This window comes from Bacillus rossius, chromosome 10 (assembly GCF_032445375.1).
Source record: "Bacillus rossius redtenbacheri isolate Brsri chromosome 10, Brsri_v3, whole genome shotgun sequence".
Lineage (NCBI taxonomy): Eukaryota > Metazoa > Arthropoda > Insecta > Phasmatodea > Bacillidae > Bacillus > Bacillus rossius.
The window spans coordinates 43431781-43448913 of record NC_086337.1 but is presented as its reverse complement, the minus strand read 5'-3'; the positions used below and the strand labels follow the sequence as shown (position 1 = coordinate 43448913).

The 17133-nt window shown below is 37.8% G+C and overlaps 1 protein-coding gene across 1 annotated transcript in view; it reads left to right on the top strand.

The window, feature by feature from the left end:
• Positions 1 to 17133, top strand: part of LOC134536324 (lutropin-choriogonadotropic hormone receptor-like) — a 133017-nt gene that overhangs the window by 48475 nt on the left and 67409 nt on the right. Inside the window, exons 4-5 of the mRNA XM_063376076.1 lie at positions 5170 to 5247; positions 8297 to 8371. Coding sequence (XP_063232146.1) covers positions 5170 to 5247; positions 8297 to 8371 — 153 coding nt within the window. The remainder of the gene's footprint in view (positions 1 to 5169; positions 5248 to 8296; positions 8372 to 17133) is intronic.

Below are 17133 nucleotides of genomic sequence, written 5' to 3'. Positions count from 1 at the left end.
TCTGATGCAAGTCACTCCAGTACTTGACAAGACTCTGTACCAGCTGTTTCACGTCCAAATATTACCGGAAACGGAACTTCTCATCCGACCTCAGTACTTTTTCTCAAGTACTTTTCGTAAACAGACACCTCTCTGATAATGTTCGCAGGCTTTCACGGCCGTTGTCTGAAGTAGCTTGGCTTCTGGGTTGTATCCGTGTCCTTGGCGAATAATTCACCGACGTTTCGGTCGACATTGCAAGTCGCTCCCTGATGATGGCGACTGCAATGTCGACCGAAACGCCGGTGAATTATTCGCCAAGGACACGGCTACAACCGGTAGGTAACTGCTCCCTGATGATGGCGACTGCAATGTCGACCGAAACTTCGGTGAATTATTCGCCAAGGACACGGCTACAAACCCAGAAGCCAAGCTACTTCAGACACCTCTCTGATATCTTGATTTTTTTTTTGGTTGGGAACTTTGCTGTGGCAAACAGTGCAAAACTGCAATGCCGTATGTCCAAAAAAAAAATACTGCATTAAATCATGTGTGCTAAGTGTTGTGTGAACTGGGAAAAAAAAAAGGGGGGGTGGTATTACCAGACCGCGGGCCACTTCCCGGGTTAAAGGGGGGAGGGAGGGTGGCCGTAGCAGCAGGGAAGCCTTCATTTCACAGACGAGAGAGCCACACCCGAAGTTCCCCGAAGTTCATGCTCGCTTTTTTTTTCTTCCGTATCTTTAATGTAGCTATCCTAACCAAATCAACCGTCCACAATGTTTTAAAGTATTTATAATGCAGCTAACCTAACCTAATTGACCATTAGTTATGAGTTACAATGAACAAAAAAAAAAACCGAAGATGCACGATCGTTCGTTTGGCTCTCTCGTCGGGGGTGCAAATAAGGCTTCCCGTAGCAGCCAAGTCCGAGCTCGCAACACCGCCGCCCCAAGGTCGTGTGTGTGTGTGGGGGGGGGGGGGCGAGGGGGGTGACTCCACTTCCGCGGGGCAAGTAAAGTCTCCGGGCGCGTCGACCGGATATAGAACCTCGCCACGCCGCCCTTCTTTTCCCAATCAGCTGGAGTGCGGGTGGGTCTGACCGCTCGGAGCAAGAAGTTTCCACCGCGGCCCCCGCGCTAACGAACTGCGCGGCGTCACGTGAGCCGACCGCCCGTCCTTTGGGAGGAGGGAAGAGGGGGGGGGGGGGGGGTTAGAGCGTCACGTCTCCGGGCGCGGCTTCATTGAGACCCTGAACTTATCCCCGGTACACATGCTTAGAGACCTGAAAAATTCAGTGGGTTCATTTCGTGTTATGCTAAAATGCAAACAATTATACCTTAATGCGGCTTCTGCCATTGGTTCACTGTTAATCTGGAGTAATGAGGGCCAGTTAGAGACCCTCACTCATAGAAGTGTCGAATCACAGGTTACCCAGTCGAGACGACTCACAAGTCAGCAGCCAATGCACAGTTGGCATTTGCCCGAGTGTGTTTAGAGGATATTGGAGTCTATCCTGAAGTTAATTGAACCCGCGAATTTTTCCGGTCTCTACGCATGCTCAACTTCTGCGTGCGGTTACACACGGTCTGGACATGTTCCGTTCTTGTGGTTTTTTTTTTGTTTGGTCTAATTTTCCCTATGCTGTTTGTTATGTACATTTTATCGTATATTGTAATCCTGTGTGCTATGGTATCCCTTGTATTTTTTTTATTCGTGTCATGTACAGCAAGAAGAGACAATGGAAGCGTCTGTCATTGCAACTAGGTGTGTGTGTGTGTGTGTGTGTGTGTGTGTGTGTGTGTGTGTGTGTAGTGTTTATTTATTTACTACTAATGTTATTGTATTTGTTTGGCTTATGCCACGTGTAATCTACTTCCGACAAATAAAAGAAGTTGTAAAACAAAACAAAACATGTTTCGTTCGAGGCCATTTCTCATTCAACCCAAACAGGTTGGCGAAGTAGTTCAGAACGACATCTCATTCTACACAAGCCTCTGATTGGCTGTTGAGTTTTGAGAGTATAAACAGTCCTTTTGCGGGAAAACGCACAGATGGAGAATGTTCCTTGAACAATTTCGTGTAATATTTTACCGACTGCAACAAAAATACATATGAAAAGGTGAATATTTTATTGTTTTCAAATTGATGCTGGCGGTATTTCTCTAACAGAGGTACACTTGCTCAAATAAATCGTTCATTCGATGACAGTAGACAATCGGTTTTGGAGTTGAACACACTTTATACCAACTGCCGTCTGACCGTACACTTCATTGCGTTTGTTAACATGTTCACTTTAACCTACTCACCTGTAGTAGTTCGGCGTTCCGCGCATTGGCGGATCTAGAAAAAAGGGAGAGGGGGACATAGCGGAATGACCCCCCCCCCCCCCCCCCCCCGAACCCTGAATAATTTCTGATTTTCCTAATCATAGTTTTCCAAAACTACTAAAGTATTACATATTTTACTGCAGTGATATACATAAAAGTACTTTTTTTTAACCAGAAATCAAATGCACGCTACTAAATAAGAACTACAAAATTATGATTTAGCTTCCAACCCACTGTTAAATAGAGCAGTAAACTAATTAAGACCATAATAAAATTACTGTTCGGTATTTCAATTCTAAATAAACTAAAATGTATTAGAAAAAATTGCCCCCCCCCCCCCCCCCCCCCCCCCCCGAGCTTCATTATGGATCCGCTTTTGGTTCCGCGCAGCCGTGGCCTCATGTTCGTGGATAATCTTTGTTATGGTCGCGTTCCGTTTCCCGCACTGATGCCGTGCGTGAGATAAAGGCTGGGGTTGCATTCGCTACAGGCACTCGCGCGCGCCTTGAAACGCGCACACGGACGTTGGACGCAAGAAGTCTACCGTTCACAGGGACGAGAGCTACCCCCGAACAGTTCCGAGCTTCTCCAAATTTTTCCGAACACTCGTGAAAAAAAAACAACTCCTTATTGCAAGGATTTATATATTTTACGGTCATGGAGTATTTTAATTAACGCTAACCTAACCATACCAAAATTTTCATTTTAGTTACGATAACCTAAACTAAACAACCCTCACGTCAAAATAAGGAACTATTATTTATTACAGTGACCTAACTTAACCTAACCTTTTACTTCGGTAAACTTCGGAACTATTCGGGTGGGGGGGTTGTGGCTCTCATCCCTGAGAACTGTATGCTATCCTGGTGAAAGCACACAAACCATTCAGCGGCTGCCACTTTGGGAAATTGAACGCGCACAGGAAAAAAAAAAAAACACACACACGCACACACACCTAGACAGACAGACACACACACAGACACACATGTACGCACGGCGCACTGCAAGATGTTGAATTTCAACTTTCCTGTGTGCTTTTCGCCGATTTCTGTTTGCGGCCGATTAGTAGGCACTACGTCAGCGGTGTAGAGTAACTAACGATGTTTTTTTATAAGTGCATTTCAAAGGTTGCAAGTAAAAATATTTTGAATTGATTGTTTTTATGAGGCATTGGTTTGTAAACTATTGCTAGTCATTAGAAACAAAACGATAAAATTAAATTCTTGAATTTTGTTTAACATCTGCTTAGTAAAAACTAGTTGGCAAAATTCAAACTTTTGAAACAGAAAATTTAGACAGATGTAAATGAGTGAGAAAAGGAGGGGGGACCCGAAATGATTCGAACCGCTGTGTCGCTTGCACATTTAATTTCAAATTCTGTGCTATGCATGTGCAACTTGCTGTTTGCGTGCTATCGCGAATGTAGTCTAGTCAGAACCGGGCTGTCGTTAGCGATAATAACCTGCCACCCCTCCATCATTTAAGTAGTCCCACCACAGTATTAATTTGTGTGTTTATAAGTTGTGATAGTTCTAAGTTATAACTTTCTAAGTTATGATTTTTTTTAGTTTTTTTGTTCAGCGTTGTGTGTTTCTAAGTTATGTGTTCCTAAGTTATAACAGTTCTAAAATGTGTGTTTCTAAGTTGTGCCAGTTCTAAGTTATGTTTTTTCTAAGTTGTATGTTTGGGAGATGTGTGTTTCTAATTTGTGATAGTTTTAAGTTACGATGTTTCTAAGTTGTGTGTTTCGACGTTGAGTGTTTCTAGGTTATGTGTTTCTATGCTATGATAGTTCTAAATTATGTCCGCTCTAAGTTAAGTGGATTTTTTCAAGAATTTTAAGTTATGACTTTTCTAAGTTTTGACTTTCTAAGTTATGTGGGTATATCCATCCCCTCCCCTAACCAATACTTTTATTAAAATCTCCTCAATGTAAGGTGTCAAGTGTCAGGTGCTTCTGCACACATTCTGACTTTCACAGCTGAATATTATTATAAAATCAACAAAACAATTATTGCTTCAGCTTCCGCTACAGTCTGTGACGTGTAACATGTCTCAAATTTGATTCGACAGTTCTCGAAAGTAGTAATATATTTACCAGTTCATCCAACTGTCCCATGGACATCATCACATGATGTTTGTTTAAGACACTGACAATTACGAGAAGTTGTTAACAATTAATGTTGGCAGAACAACAACGGCTGGAAGGATGCGTAGACCACTGGAACCACTTGTTAGAACTGAAAAATTTGATACAAGACACATTATTTACACTATAGTGTGGTACTAAATGATTTTATTTTTGTTTGGAGGGTTTATTGCGTCACAATTGTCAGCTGAAGCACCAGTAAAACAGTAGCATCTTATAGTTTAAATAATGTGTACTCAAGTTATCAGTTGCAATATTATCACAAGGCGTCTACATGTGCTCAATGGCGGACGTGGTAGGGGAGATATACACACTAAACCCCCCCCCCCCAAATAGTGAAGATGTTCTGGAATATGAATAAATAATTTTTTTTTAACAGCCGAAAGTTCCCTTTACCATCTAGTGGTCATGCGTAAAAGTGTTACAAAAAAAATTAACATTGGAAACATGTTTAGAATAAATAAAATTAGAAGAAAAAATTCTTACGTCAAAACCAAACTTTATTTGGTATCAGTTTTTAGTTGCAACAGATAGTTACTGCATGTTTACTTTACCTCACGCAGGAAAAATTTGCAGGTTTTTCTATGTTTAATGTTGAAAAATTAACGAGTTTTTGCATCTGTAACAACTGGCGAGAAGGAGATTTGATAACGCCCTGACGGAAGATTTCGTTGAGGTTGTTTCCGTGACGAAGCCATTATGAATGTGTTCCAGATACATATACCAAGCGCCCAGCCTCACTTCCATCGCTCCAGCTGTGTTCGACGTAGAACTGCCTCGTTTCAAGACGCTGTGAGTGAGAGTCACTTTCTTGAATTTCCAACATTTTCGAATGCTTAATGTTTATTTGTTCAAGCCTTTTGTGAATAATAGTACTCAGTTCTTTTAATGCGAGATATGGTTCCTAAGGACATTAAAAAAATAAAAAATTATTATTGGGACAGGAATAACAAGGAACCATTCCAGAATTTGCCTGCAAAGTGATTTCGGGAAACCAAGTAAAAACAAAAATATAGATGGACAATTTCGAAATTCGAACACGAGTCCTCTGAATTATAAGTGTATATTTTTACCACTTTTTTTAAAGATATTTTTTTTAAGATGAGTGGCACACTAGCAAGTTGTACATTCACCAGTAAGACAATCATCTATCCTCCATTAATATTGGATTTATCTTTTAACTTCACCTTAAATCATACAATTGTTGTTGTAGTTGGTGTATTTGTAAGTGCCAAGGAAACGATTAGAACAATACAAGTTACAACCATGTCTTACCCGGGATTCGAACCCAGAGCTCTTGCACCGAAACCCGGTGCGTTGCCGACTACGCTACGGAGGCCTACGTTTCACCGCCTCTCTCCTTTTTAGTTTATATTTAGGATTTATTTTTCGTTCTTAGCATCGCAAACCGTCGCATTAAGTACCTAACAGCATTTAAAAAAAAATTTCATTAAAAATATAAAGAACTATGGATACCATTACATCGCTAAGAACAAAATCTCCATTACTTAAACTTAAAGCGTTGGCAAAAAATAAACGGAAAGGTGTAAATAATAAGAGACATTTAATTTCCGTTACACACTTTTTTGTTACAAGGATTGGAGGTTTTCATTGGTGACTTTTAAGAAATTTAAATCACATCACATCACGTTAACTTTATTTGCATTTATTCATTACAGTACGAAGTGGTTTGATCACAGTGGTAAGCAATTTGGCAAATGCCGAAATTATTTTACTTATTTCACTGCACCTTTTTGGTTAGTCTCTAATTTATATTCAAACGTAAGTGAGTAATATGCGAAAAACCATCAAACATTTTGTAACTTTTTAACTATTTGGGAGAAAGTTAAGTATTGGTAACGCTTGGTGAATTTTAAAATTTTTCACTTCTAGTCTATAGCGTTGGAAAGGAAGGTATTAACTGTAGTTCTCAACGAACAAAAAATAGCTCTCCTGATAAATCACCGTCAGTTATAAATCATTCGGAAGGACAAGCACGTAAACATAAATCTCCGAAAATGTCTGTCCAGTGCAGAATATACAAACTTATTGGCGTCAGATACGAAGTTATCTTTACAGCCTCTAAATACGTAAAGTTTTGAAGCCGGCACACGAGCTTTAGATACTGTCCGTTTGACTTTTTAATCTTCTGCGAGCCTAACGAGGTTTGCCTTAGTGTTATATTCGTCAGTTCGTGGGCTGGGTTGGTAGCATCCATTCAAGAAAATACAGCAAAAAAAAAAAAAAGACAGATAGTAACAAAGGAAGGTAGAAACTTAATTTTGCGCCGTTGTAATTCAAACGTAGCAGGGTACAAAAAAGCATACGAAACATTTGTACTAATAAACAGAATCCCGAGTAACGTTATAACATTTTTTTATTAGTTTTATCATTATTTTGGTGATTAGTTTTGTGTGTGTGTTGAGTCTGTCAGTTACATTAAATTCACGAGATAAATTAAATCAAATTCTAGTAAAAATTACGTGGTACAATCAATAACGTTTTATTGCTTTGAAAATTGTAAGTTCGATATTTATCTAAATAGTTATGTATTTCTGCTACGTATGACTTATCCTCGTCCCAGACATTTTAAATGTGTTCTGTCATTAATTTCAAAATATTTGCATTCCCGAAGCAACCACTGTGTTTAACACTAATTAATTCATCAACATATATTTTTACCTAAAAAAAATCAAAAATCTTATTATTTTATTTTGATAAACATGCTTTATCTGCCTTAGTCAGGGGTTTTAAATATTTTATAGTTGTACTAGCCGTGTCCCAAGGGGAAAGTATTTGATCCTCATTTTTGATGAATTACCATAAACGCCGATACAACTGACATTTATTTATAAACAGAAGCCTAAAAACCAATGTCCACATTTCTAACTTAAAAAAATAAATAAAATACGAACTTCCGTACAAACTTTCAAACCCTATTTAATCCCATTAGGGGACGAATTTCCAAAAATCTTTTCTTAATGCTCACCAAGTTATATAGGAAGAAGTACCTACTCAAGGAATACACATGCCAAATTTTATGCTTCTAGACCTATCAGTAGAGACCAGAAAAATTCGCGAATTCATCTCGCGATAGGCTAAAATACAAATAGTTATACCTCAGTGCTGCCTCTGCTATTGATTCACAACTCACCTGGATGACTCTGGGCCAATGAGAAACGCCCGACCAAAGCTTTATCGAATCACAGGCTGCTACGATGGGACGTCTCACAAGACAGCAGCCAGTGAGTGGGTGGCATTTGACCTAGTGTACGTAGAACTATGGAGTTCATCCTGGAACCCACGAATTTTTCCGGTCCCTACCTATCAGTTTAAGCTGTGCGTTGTCCGTGAGTTAGTAAGAGTTTTATTCAGTAGCTACATAAGCTGTAGGGCATTTTTTTTGCATGAACTACTGCACGAAGACGTAATCCTTTTTTTATGATTAGGATTCCTGACTCTTTGAGTCAAAGATCTCTGGTTTGAACCCATGCTGGGTAGGCCTATAAGAATTTTGAGTTTGTAGATCATCATCAGGGTTCATGATGGAGTGTAGTGTATTAACTTCACATAGCGGAAGGCAATAGCGAAACACTTCTGGGTGATCTTGCAAAGAAGACTCTTGGTGACTATTGTGCCCTAAGCTGACGGTGCTTGAAAAATAATCATTTGAGTCGCCATTGCTGTCGTTTATATTACCACTGCAACGAACTGGGAGCCACGCTTAACTCGGATATTTACGATCATTGCGTGAGTTAAAAATGAGATCCAAGCGAATTTATTCGCTTCGCTAATTAAGTTTATGGTTCCGTTCTTATGCGTGTGTGTTTGTTTGTTCCAGGCGCATCGTTCACACGGGGCTGAGAAGCGTGCCCGACTTAACGAAACTCCGTACAGACAGCATAATGCATATGATGTAAGTGAACTCCTAGTTACTCAGCCTTTCTGTACACTACAGTAGCGACAAGTCTAACGTTTTGCGTTGGTTTCCGAGACGTCAAACTCTGTAGTAAAAAATAACATTACAGAACATTAAAATGTAGTAGGTTTATTTTTTACGAAATAATATTATGACATTTTATTTCTAATCTTCCTATACCAACTAAGCTAAAATTTCACATTATTCAACAAAGCACTAGGCCCTACACGTCAATGACTACTGTTTTTACACCAGTTCTTATGTCGGTAATTTATAGGCCTTTTTTAAATTGTAGTTAGGCCTATAAACAATCAAACCATTAGGACAATAAAGTTTCATGAAACTTAAATGGGTTTATAAAGGGCAGATTTGTCCTATGATAAAATATATTTTTTTATACATTTGCTCTAATAGTATTTACTGCCATCCTTCAAAACCGAAATGGTATATTTTTTCCTAATTGATTTTTTAGACGTCAATATTTCTTGAACTTGTTAGACTCTCTTGTTATGGAGCAAATATCAATCCAAATGTTATAAATAAAAATTATTTTTGATATGTTAATATCTTTGCTCTCGGTATTTATAGTAGAAATTTCATGAAACTGGAACGGAAGTCGATGAACGGAAATGTGACACGAAGGTGGCGGACCCACGTGTAGCAACATAAACCCGTATATACTAACTTCCGTAAACACTTGGCCACCTCAAACGTAATTGGTGTGCCAAATGAAACTTTACTATAGTGAAACTGCCCTGGAATATGTATGTAAACAAAAATAGCCATAGTAAAGAGTAATCTGAAGTTTTAAAATGCCCAAGAAATCTGTCATTACAATGATTATTATACATATTCTCCTTGTAATATACCAACGGGCTCGGTAGTAGCTATAGAGCGTGCGCTTTTTAACCTCGAGGCACGAGGTTTGAATCTCGTCATTAGAATTTTTTATATATTTTTATAATTTGATATATAAATAATGTTGAATCAGCTCAATAAGGTTATGGATTTTGTTGTTGCTTACATACTGATTTCTTTCTTTTAAGCAAAAACAAATGTACAAACATATACTTCGAGTTATAACAATTTTTTTTAATGTTTATGGTTAATATTTTAGTAATGCCATAAAATAATAACTTATATAGTGTGCGGAAACTTTATAGTATTATATGTTTAATGAATTTAATCAGATAATTAGTATTTTAATAAAATACCTTGTCAAAAATCAGGTGCAAAGCCGGGGTTTAGGATTTTTTCAAGTCTTTTTCGCTTTTATCGGAACCAATTCTAATAGTTTAAAATTTTTGTTTGTTTTAGCTGCCATCTGCGGTGATAATAGTAGGGGGAGGTAAGGAGTACTGGGACAGTGTAAACATTGAAATGTAAACACCGGCCCCAGTACCCCCATGGGCGCCGCCATCTTGTCACGTGGGCGCCGCCATTGTTGTTGACATTGGCTACCAGGGCGCGCCACCGTCGCCGCCACTGGGCGCCGCCATTGTTGTTGACATTGGCTACCAGGGCGCGCCACCGTCGCCGCCACTGGGCGCCGCCATTGTTGTTGACATTGGTTACCAGGGCGCGCCGGTAGGTCGCCATCTTAGTTCAGCCTTTAGTTACCGGAGCGCGCCACCGTCGCTCCGAAGGCGGGAATTGTATACAAAAAAACCTGGGCACTGGGTGGATTCGATCCCGGGGACGCACCAACGTCGTGGTTACGAGGCGTGCGCCTTGACCACTAGACCATGGGACCATATGAAGTATGGAGAATTAAATAACGAACATATGCTTTAAAGAAGCTATGCCTAAAAGAAGCAATTTCTTTAAAAGCAATACTAGCTATGCCTAAAATGCGAAAAGCACCCACCATGTCTTAAAAAAAATATGCTTAAAGACCCCACCACTCCACAACCGCCGCCATGTTGTATGCTTAAAACAATTGACGCCATGTTGCAGTATGCTTAAAGCCGCCATACTAGCTATGACTAAAGAAACATAACCTCAAAAAAGCGCCATACTAGCTATGTCTACCCCACCCCCACCACCACCAGTATGCTTAAAACAAACACCACCATACTAGCTATGACTAAATACCCGTAGCAACATAACCTCAAAAATGGCACCATACTAACTATGTCTACCCCACTCCCACCACCAGTATGCGTAAAAGCCCCGCCATACCAGCTATGACTAAAGAAACATAACCTCAAAAATCCCGCGCAGAGAGAGCGAGATGTTGTCCGCTGGAGCGTCACTCGTAAACTGCGCAATTATAATCCCCACATCATATTATAAGCATAATAAAGGCACCATGATGTATGCTTAAAACCCCCGCCATACTAGCTATACCTAAACAGTCATATTTAAATTTCGAAAAGAAATAAATCGAAAAAAAACAATGTCTATAAACCCCCACCCCAAGTATGCCTAAAAGAAACCCCCGCCATACTATCTATGCCCAAACCGCCAAATTTAAATTTCCAATAGGCATAATTAAATTTCGAAAATAACCCGCCATGTTTAAATATCGAAAAGCAAATACCGCAACCCCACCACCCAGCGTATGTTTAAAACAAACACCACCATAATAGCTATGACTAAAGAAACATAACCTCAAAAAAAGCGCCATACTAGCTATGTCTACCCCACCCCCACCACCACCAGTATGCTTAAAACAAACACCACCATACTAGCTATGACTAAAGAAACATAACCTCAAAAAAGGCACCATACTAACTATGTCTACCCCACTCCCACCACCAGTATGCTTAAAAGCCCCGCCATACCAGCTATGACTAAAGAAACATAACCTCAAAAATCCCGCGCAGAGAGAGCGAGATGTTGTCCGCTGGAGCGTCACTCTTACACTGCGCAATTATAACCCCACACATCATATTATAAGAATAATAATGTCTTTAAAAAAATGCTTTAAGTAATAAGCATAATTAAATTATATAATATTAGGATAGCAAAGTTAGGACCCCTGCAGTTAACACGTAGCGTTAAGTAATTAGCTGCGGCACGATTGACATATGTTACCGAGGTAATAAAAAAAATAGCAAATAAGCATACATAAAATAAAAACTCACCGGAACGCATCCCGCCCACCCCGGCGATATGTAACAAATAAAAACGCAGACGAAAAGATATACTAAAAAATAGTAACACCTATGTACGCCGTGTAGACAACCGACAGCATTTAACGATAAGTAAACTTATAAAATATATTACAAAGCGGGAGCGGCCCGCTCACGAATATGTTTTAGTGTTATAAGCATAGGTAAAACTTAAAAGTATGTAAAGAAAGTTAAGTAATAAGCATAGTTACTATTATTGTACGTCAAGTAAAAAATAAATATTATACAAACAATGTGTAGTAATCGGCTCTCGGCCAATGTGTTAAGCATTAAAAACGCCGTGCTGAGAGCCCCGCTCGTGCGACCAGGAATGTATTAAGGGACCCCTGCAGTTAACACGTAGCGTTCAGTAATGAAAAAATAAAATGTAGCTGCGGCAATATCGTCAGAAACAAATTACGTATGTAACCGAGGTAATAAAAAAAAATAAACTATAGGTGCCACCCCCACTCCTAGTATGCTTAAAACACCCACCCCCACAAGTATGCCTAAAAGAAACCCCAACCATACTAGCTATGCCTAAAACATTTGCAGCCATGCTTAAAAACCCCCGCCATACTGGCTAAGACTAAATGGAGTGCCACATATACACACCGACACCTTTAATGTCACAGAGGAGAGCGAGAAACGTAACGTAAAATATGCTTGAAGTAATAAGCATAGTTAAAATTTATAATATTGTAAATACATAAAAATAAGCATAGTTAAAAAAACCGTAGATCACCATTTAATAGTACTGGACCAGATAACATATGCCATAGCGATAGCATGAATAAGCATAGTTAGGACCCCTACAGTCAACACGTAGCGTTCAGTAATTAGCTGCGGCACGATCGTCAGAAACAAATTACGTATGTTACCGAGGTAATAAAAAAATAGCAAATAAGCACACATAAAAAAAAACTCACCGGAACGCATCCCGCCCACCCCGGCGACTTGTAACAAATAAATATAATTAAACGTTGAACAAACGACCGTGTAGGGGAGCTGTAAGCCTGTTCGCGCACCGCAAATAAGCATACATAAAGGAAAAACTCACCGGAATGCACCCACTCCAACACGGCGACGTGTAATTAAAAATAAAAACGCAGACGAAAAGAGATATTAAAAATAGTAACACCTATGTACGCCGTGTAGACAACCGACAGCGAATAACGATAAGTAAATTTATAAAATATATTACAAAGCGGGAGCGCACGTCTGTAATCCGTAGACGCACTCCTCAAACTGTTTTCAAATTTCCGATGCGACGAAAGCCACCGAGAATGTGAAAGTTTTGTTTGTCGACCCTGACCCGCTGTGTGCTATAGTAGTTTGCAGCAGATTTCACGGAACACGCCTAAGCGTGGAACACAATTAAAAAAACGTACAGCCCAGAGATACATGAAACCGCCGAATGCATGTGACAAAAAAATCACCATAAATAACAAAAAAAAAAAACATTTAAAACATAACAGAAACAATCAAAATACACTCACAAACGCAATACAGCGCAATGCAGTGTAAACTCCCACGAAATAATACTCGCTTAATGAGACACCATGATGCAAAGAGTAAAAAGACATCTTTATACGTAAATAGGAAAAAATAAAAACGCGGAACCGCGAGAAAAACAATTTAAAACAATCGACAGCAAAAGCAAGAAAGGTAATAAAAATACTAATTCAGTTACACATTGAGGAAATAAATAAGGACGGACCCCCAAATACCACTAGGCTAAACACAACCCATAATTAAATCACAATAAACCAAAACATATCTACGAGAACAAATACCACACTCTCCAACACACCAAATGACACGGCCCGATAAATGACAACACAAATAAATATCAATAACCATAAATACCTACATAATCAAAATATGTTATTAAGCAACCGAAAAATACACTACAACCCACATAAGGCCTCGCGAACGAACGGCACAACACCAGAGACAAAACATGCTATTCCCATTTGTTAAAAAGACGCACATACGAGTCTTTAGTGCTAGCCCAGCTAGTATACATTCATTAATAAATAAAATCGGTTATAGTATTTGTGTAGGCAATAAATAGGAAGTACAAAGCGATATAGCCACAAGACGTTATTAAATATAGTAATAAAGTGTATGTATAGCTATTAAATAATATATATGTAAGTAAAACGTGTTATGCCCTAAACTAAATATGTTAATGTTTATACAGTCAAACTTTGTAGGAATATAAACATAAGTCGTTTGAACGGTCTGTGTAATACAAATGCTTATCATCAGCTCTGAGTAATTTATCCTTCATATAAGTAAACTTAGCATGTTATTCTAATAAACGATGTAACATTGCAAGTATAAAGACCCCAATATACCGCTAACTAATTTGAAATAGTCATACCATCATTATTAAATAATCATACAAAAAATATTAAGTGTTATCCATCCTTCCCTTTCGCTCATGACATAGTGTGTGGTGTTCTAAATATGGAGTGAAAGAATATTATATGAGTCATGTTGTAAATGCTTATAAGATTATTGTTCACTTTCCATCAAGGCTAGATAAAAAACAATCTCTATATATGGTAGATGAATAAACAGAGACCAACTATAGACTTCATACTAGTAAATAATAATTAAGGATATATCGGGGTAAATAAAAAAATAACCTATATAAATACACCCAATAAGCATAGGAAGCTCTGGCGTTAATAACAAAACGTAAAATAAAAGGTTACTGGTTCAGGTAAGAATATATATTCTACTACTATACATTCCATTAAGCATAAGAAGCACTATAATCCCATTCCGACGAAACCAGAATAGAACACACCAGTAATGTTTGTGAAAGAACACACGATGATATTCATATTAATAACCACTTAGCCAAAATCGTTTGCAGAATAACAGACATAGCAATTCCATGTCTCAAACACCACTTCGGCGATAGTCCAGGAAACACAAAAATTATATCTGCCTTCCCCAAGAGACCGCCACAGTCGCCTCGGCGAACCTCGTGAGGTCACCAGTAAGTAACTTTCACTTGCCGGAGGGCAGACGGTAATAACACACACGCAGCCGCCCCCGAAAACAAGCCTCCAACAAGAAAAAAATAATATATCAAAATATCTAAAACAACAAGGATGCCTTGCAAACTATAAATTACACCACCCATGCCTTTAAACTAAGTAACGTGAACGACGAAGCCCGACAACGACTTTCAAGTGACAAGGAGTAAAGAAGGAAATAATAATTAAATGTGGTGTACGAATACTCATTGCCCACCAACTATATACTACCTACTAGTGCTAATCCATGTATTGCCAGACATAAAATATCTTTACATTAAAATAAACATAGTGTCAGGATAATACTAATAATAAGTATTGAAGTAACTGAAGCGTGTACACAAACAAAACTGTATAATTCTCATCATAAACGTTCCTTGAAATTCTACCATCACATATATAATCCTTTAATATTATCATAATATAGTTACCAAAAATAACAAGTCAACTCGAAAAAACCAAAACAACCCCTACAGGCATATTGCAACCTACATCGAAACGATCATAAGACTCAAACCCAGACACTTCATAAACCCACAGAGATGGTCAGGAGAAATTACATTTCATATACTACAGATGCTGTACTAAAAAGACACATGTATGCCAATAAGAACAGGTGTAACCGCCATAACTGAAAGTATTATATAAAAGAAACAATACAATAAATATCACAGCCTCAAAAAACATAAGACAGGAGAATGAACCAAAAGAGAAATTTCAAAAGTCTAAACTGAACAGAAAATTAGGTAAATATTGACGTATACACATGAGAGTACAATTAAGTATAAATATATATTTAAAAAAATACACTACCTAGCGTAAAAAAAAAAACGCATTCAGAAAGATCAGACATCGCTTCCCCAACACAAAATGTTCGATGGTAATAGTCACAATCCCTAATAACATACATGTGAAATAGAAAGAGTTAAAGACACAGACTTTAAAAAGAGAATCACTCGTTAAAGACGTGTAAAAGTTAAAGGACTAAGCTAAATGAATATAATGAAGCGTGCGACAAAACACGTTTCCTATACTAAATGTCACATCCCAAATAAATTAAATTCATTATTTAAAAGAAAAAGGTTATTTTTTTGTTCACCTAACCGAAATCTAAGTTTAAAAACCCATATAGAAGAGAGATTCCGCATTATAATTAAGTATATTGAAAGGAATTGCGAACTCTTGTTCGCACAAATCATTTTAATTATGTATGTTCGCACACAAGTTGAGAAAAAATGGATTAGTGTAAGAAATTTGATGTTTGCTCAAGTGCTATGTAGTGACAAGAAACGATAAATACGGAATTATGTATATTTAGATACCAACCATACAATTATAACAATTTAAATACGAAACATATAAAAAAATCCTCGGGTATGTCGTATATCTAGAACCATACTGTCACCACTAGTTGCCTGTACACATAATGAAGTAATAATAATAATAAAACATCCAGTGGTTACAAACATAAATATTACAAAAATATGCACTTAACAATGACTTAGGTTATCCAGAAGCATATAGATATAAATATACAATTAAAAAGCAAACCAAATTACCAATAAAATTGAATCACTTCAAAAAAGTAAACAAAGTTCAGACATTTCAAACACAGAAAGGTGAAAAAAAAAACGCAAATAGATCAGTAAGATGAAGCTTCAAAGACCAATTCCCTCGCGGATGAAGGATGATAATCATTGCAGTAGCACACATTGTCCCACATATGTATCGAAACACAAGGTTAGATCGTAACACACACACACACACACACACATACACACGACTTCCAGGATGTTTCCACCATCATGTTTGGAACCTTTATACTTATTTTAAATCTAAATTTACATTGATTAACAACGAGAACTGTAATATATAAACAACAGCACCGATAGTAGCTAAACACAACACACTTAATAGAATATTCTCCATCACTTTCACAAACCCATATAAAGACCTTAAACTCTGCCGGCCACCGCAGCCCAGCACGAGTTGCCAGACGTGTCCTTCACAGACAGAAGGGGTTGCCATTGCGCAACCAATATGTAATTATTGTAAAAGACGCATCTAAAAAAAAATCAAACATGTACGTTAAACCAGGCTAGCAATCTCATAGTTTAAGTGAAAACAGGCCGGAAGACAACATAGTAACATAACATTAGCTATTCCTAAACCTTAAATACATACAATGTAAGAAATCGCACTAGCCAACTTAACACTCATATTCCACAAAACATAAGTTCACCGAGATACAATGACACACGAATATATGCATGAATGATAGATAAATACTATACAAGACACAAAGTACAAAACATATTTATCCAAGTACCCTTTCAATACTAACCCAATGAAGCAGAAAATTCCATTACATACCAAGCATTGTATATGAAAGTAAGCACATATCACAATTCAACTAGAAAAAATAAATATAAAAAAAAGCTAGCGAACACACAGACAAATATTCATCATAGCACCATTGGGTGGAAAGAAGATAGTACCATCAATTTCATCTCTACAGCCACATGCATTAAGAAAAAAAAATATATATATATATATTTATTAACCTCACAGGAATCTTTTAGTGTAT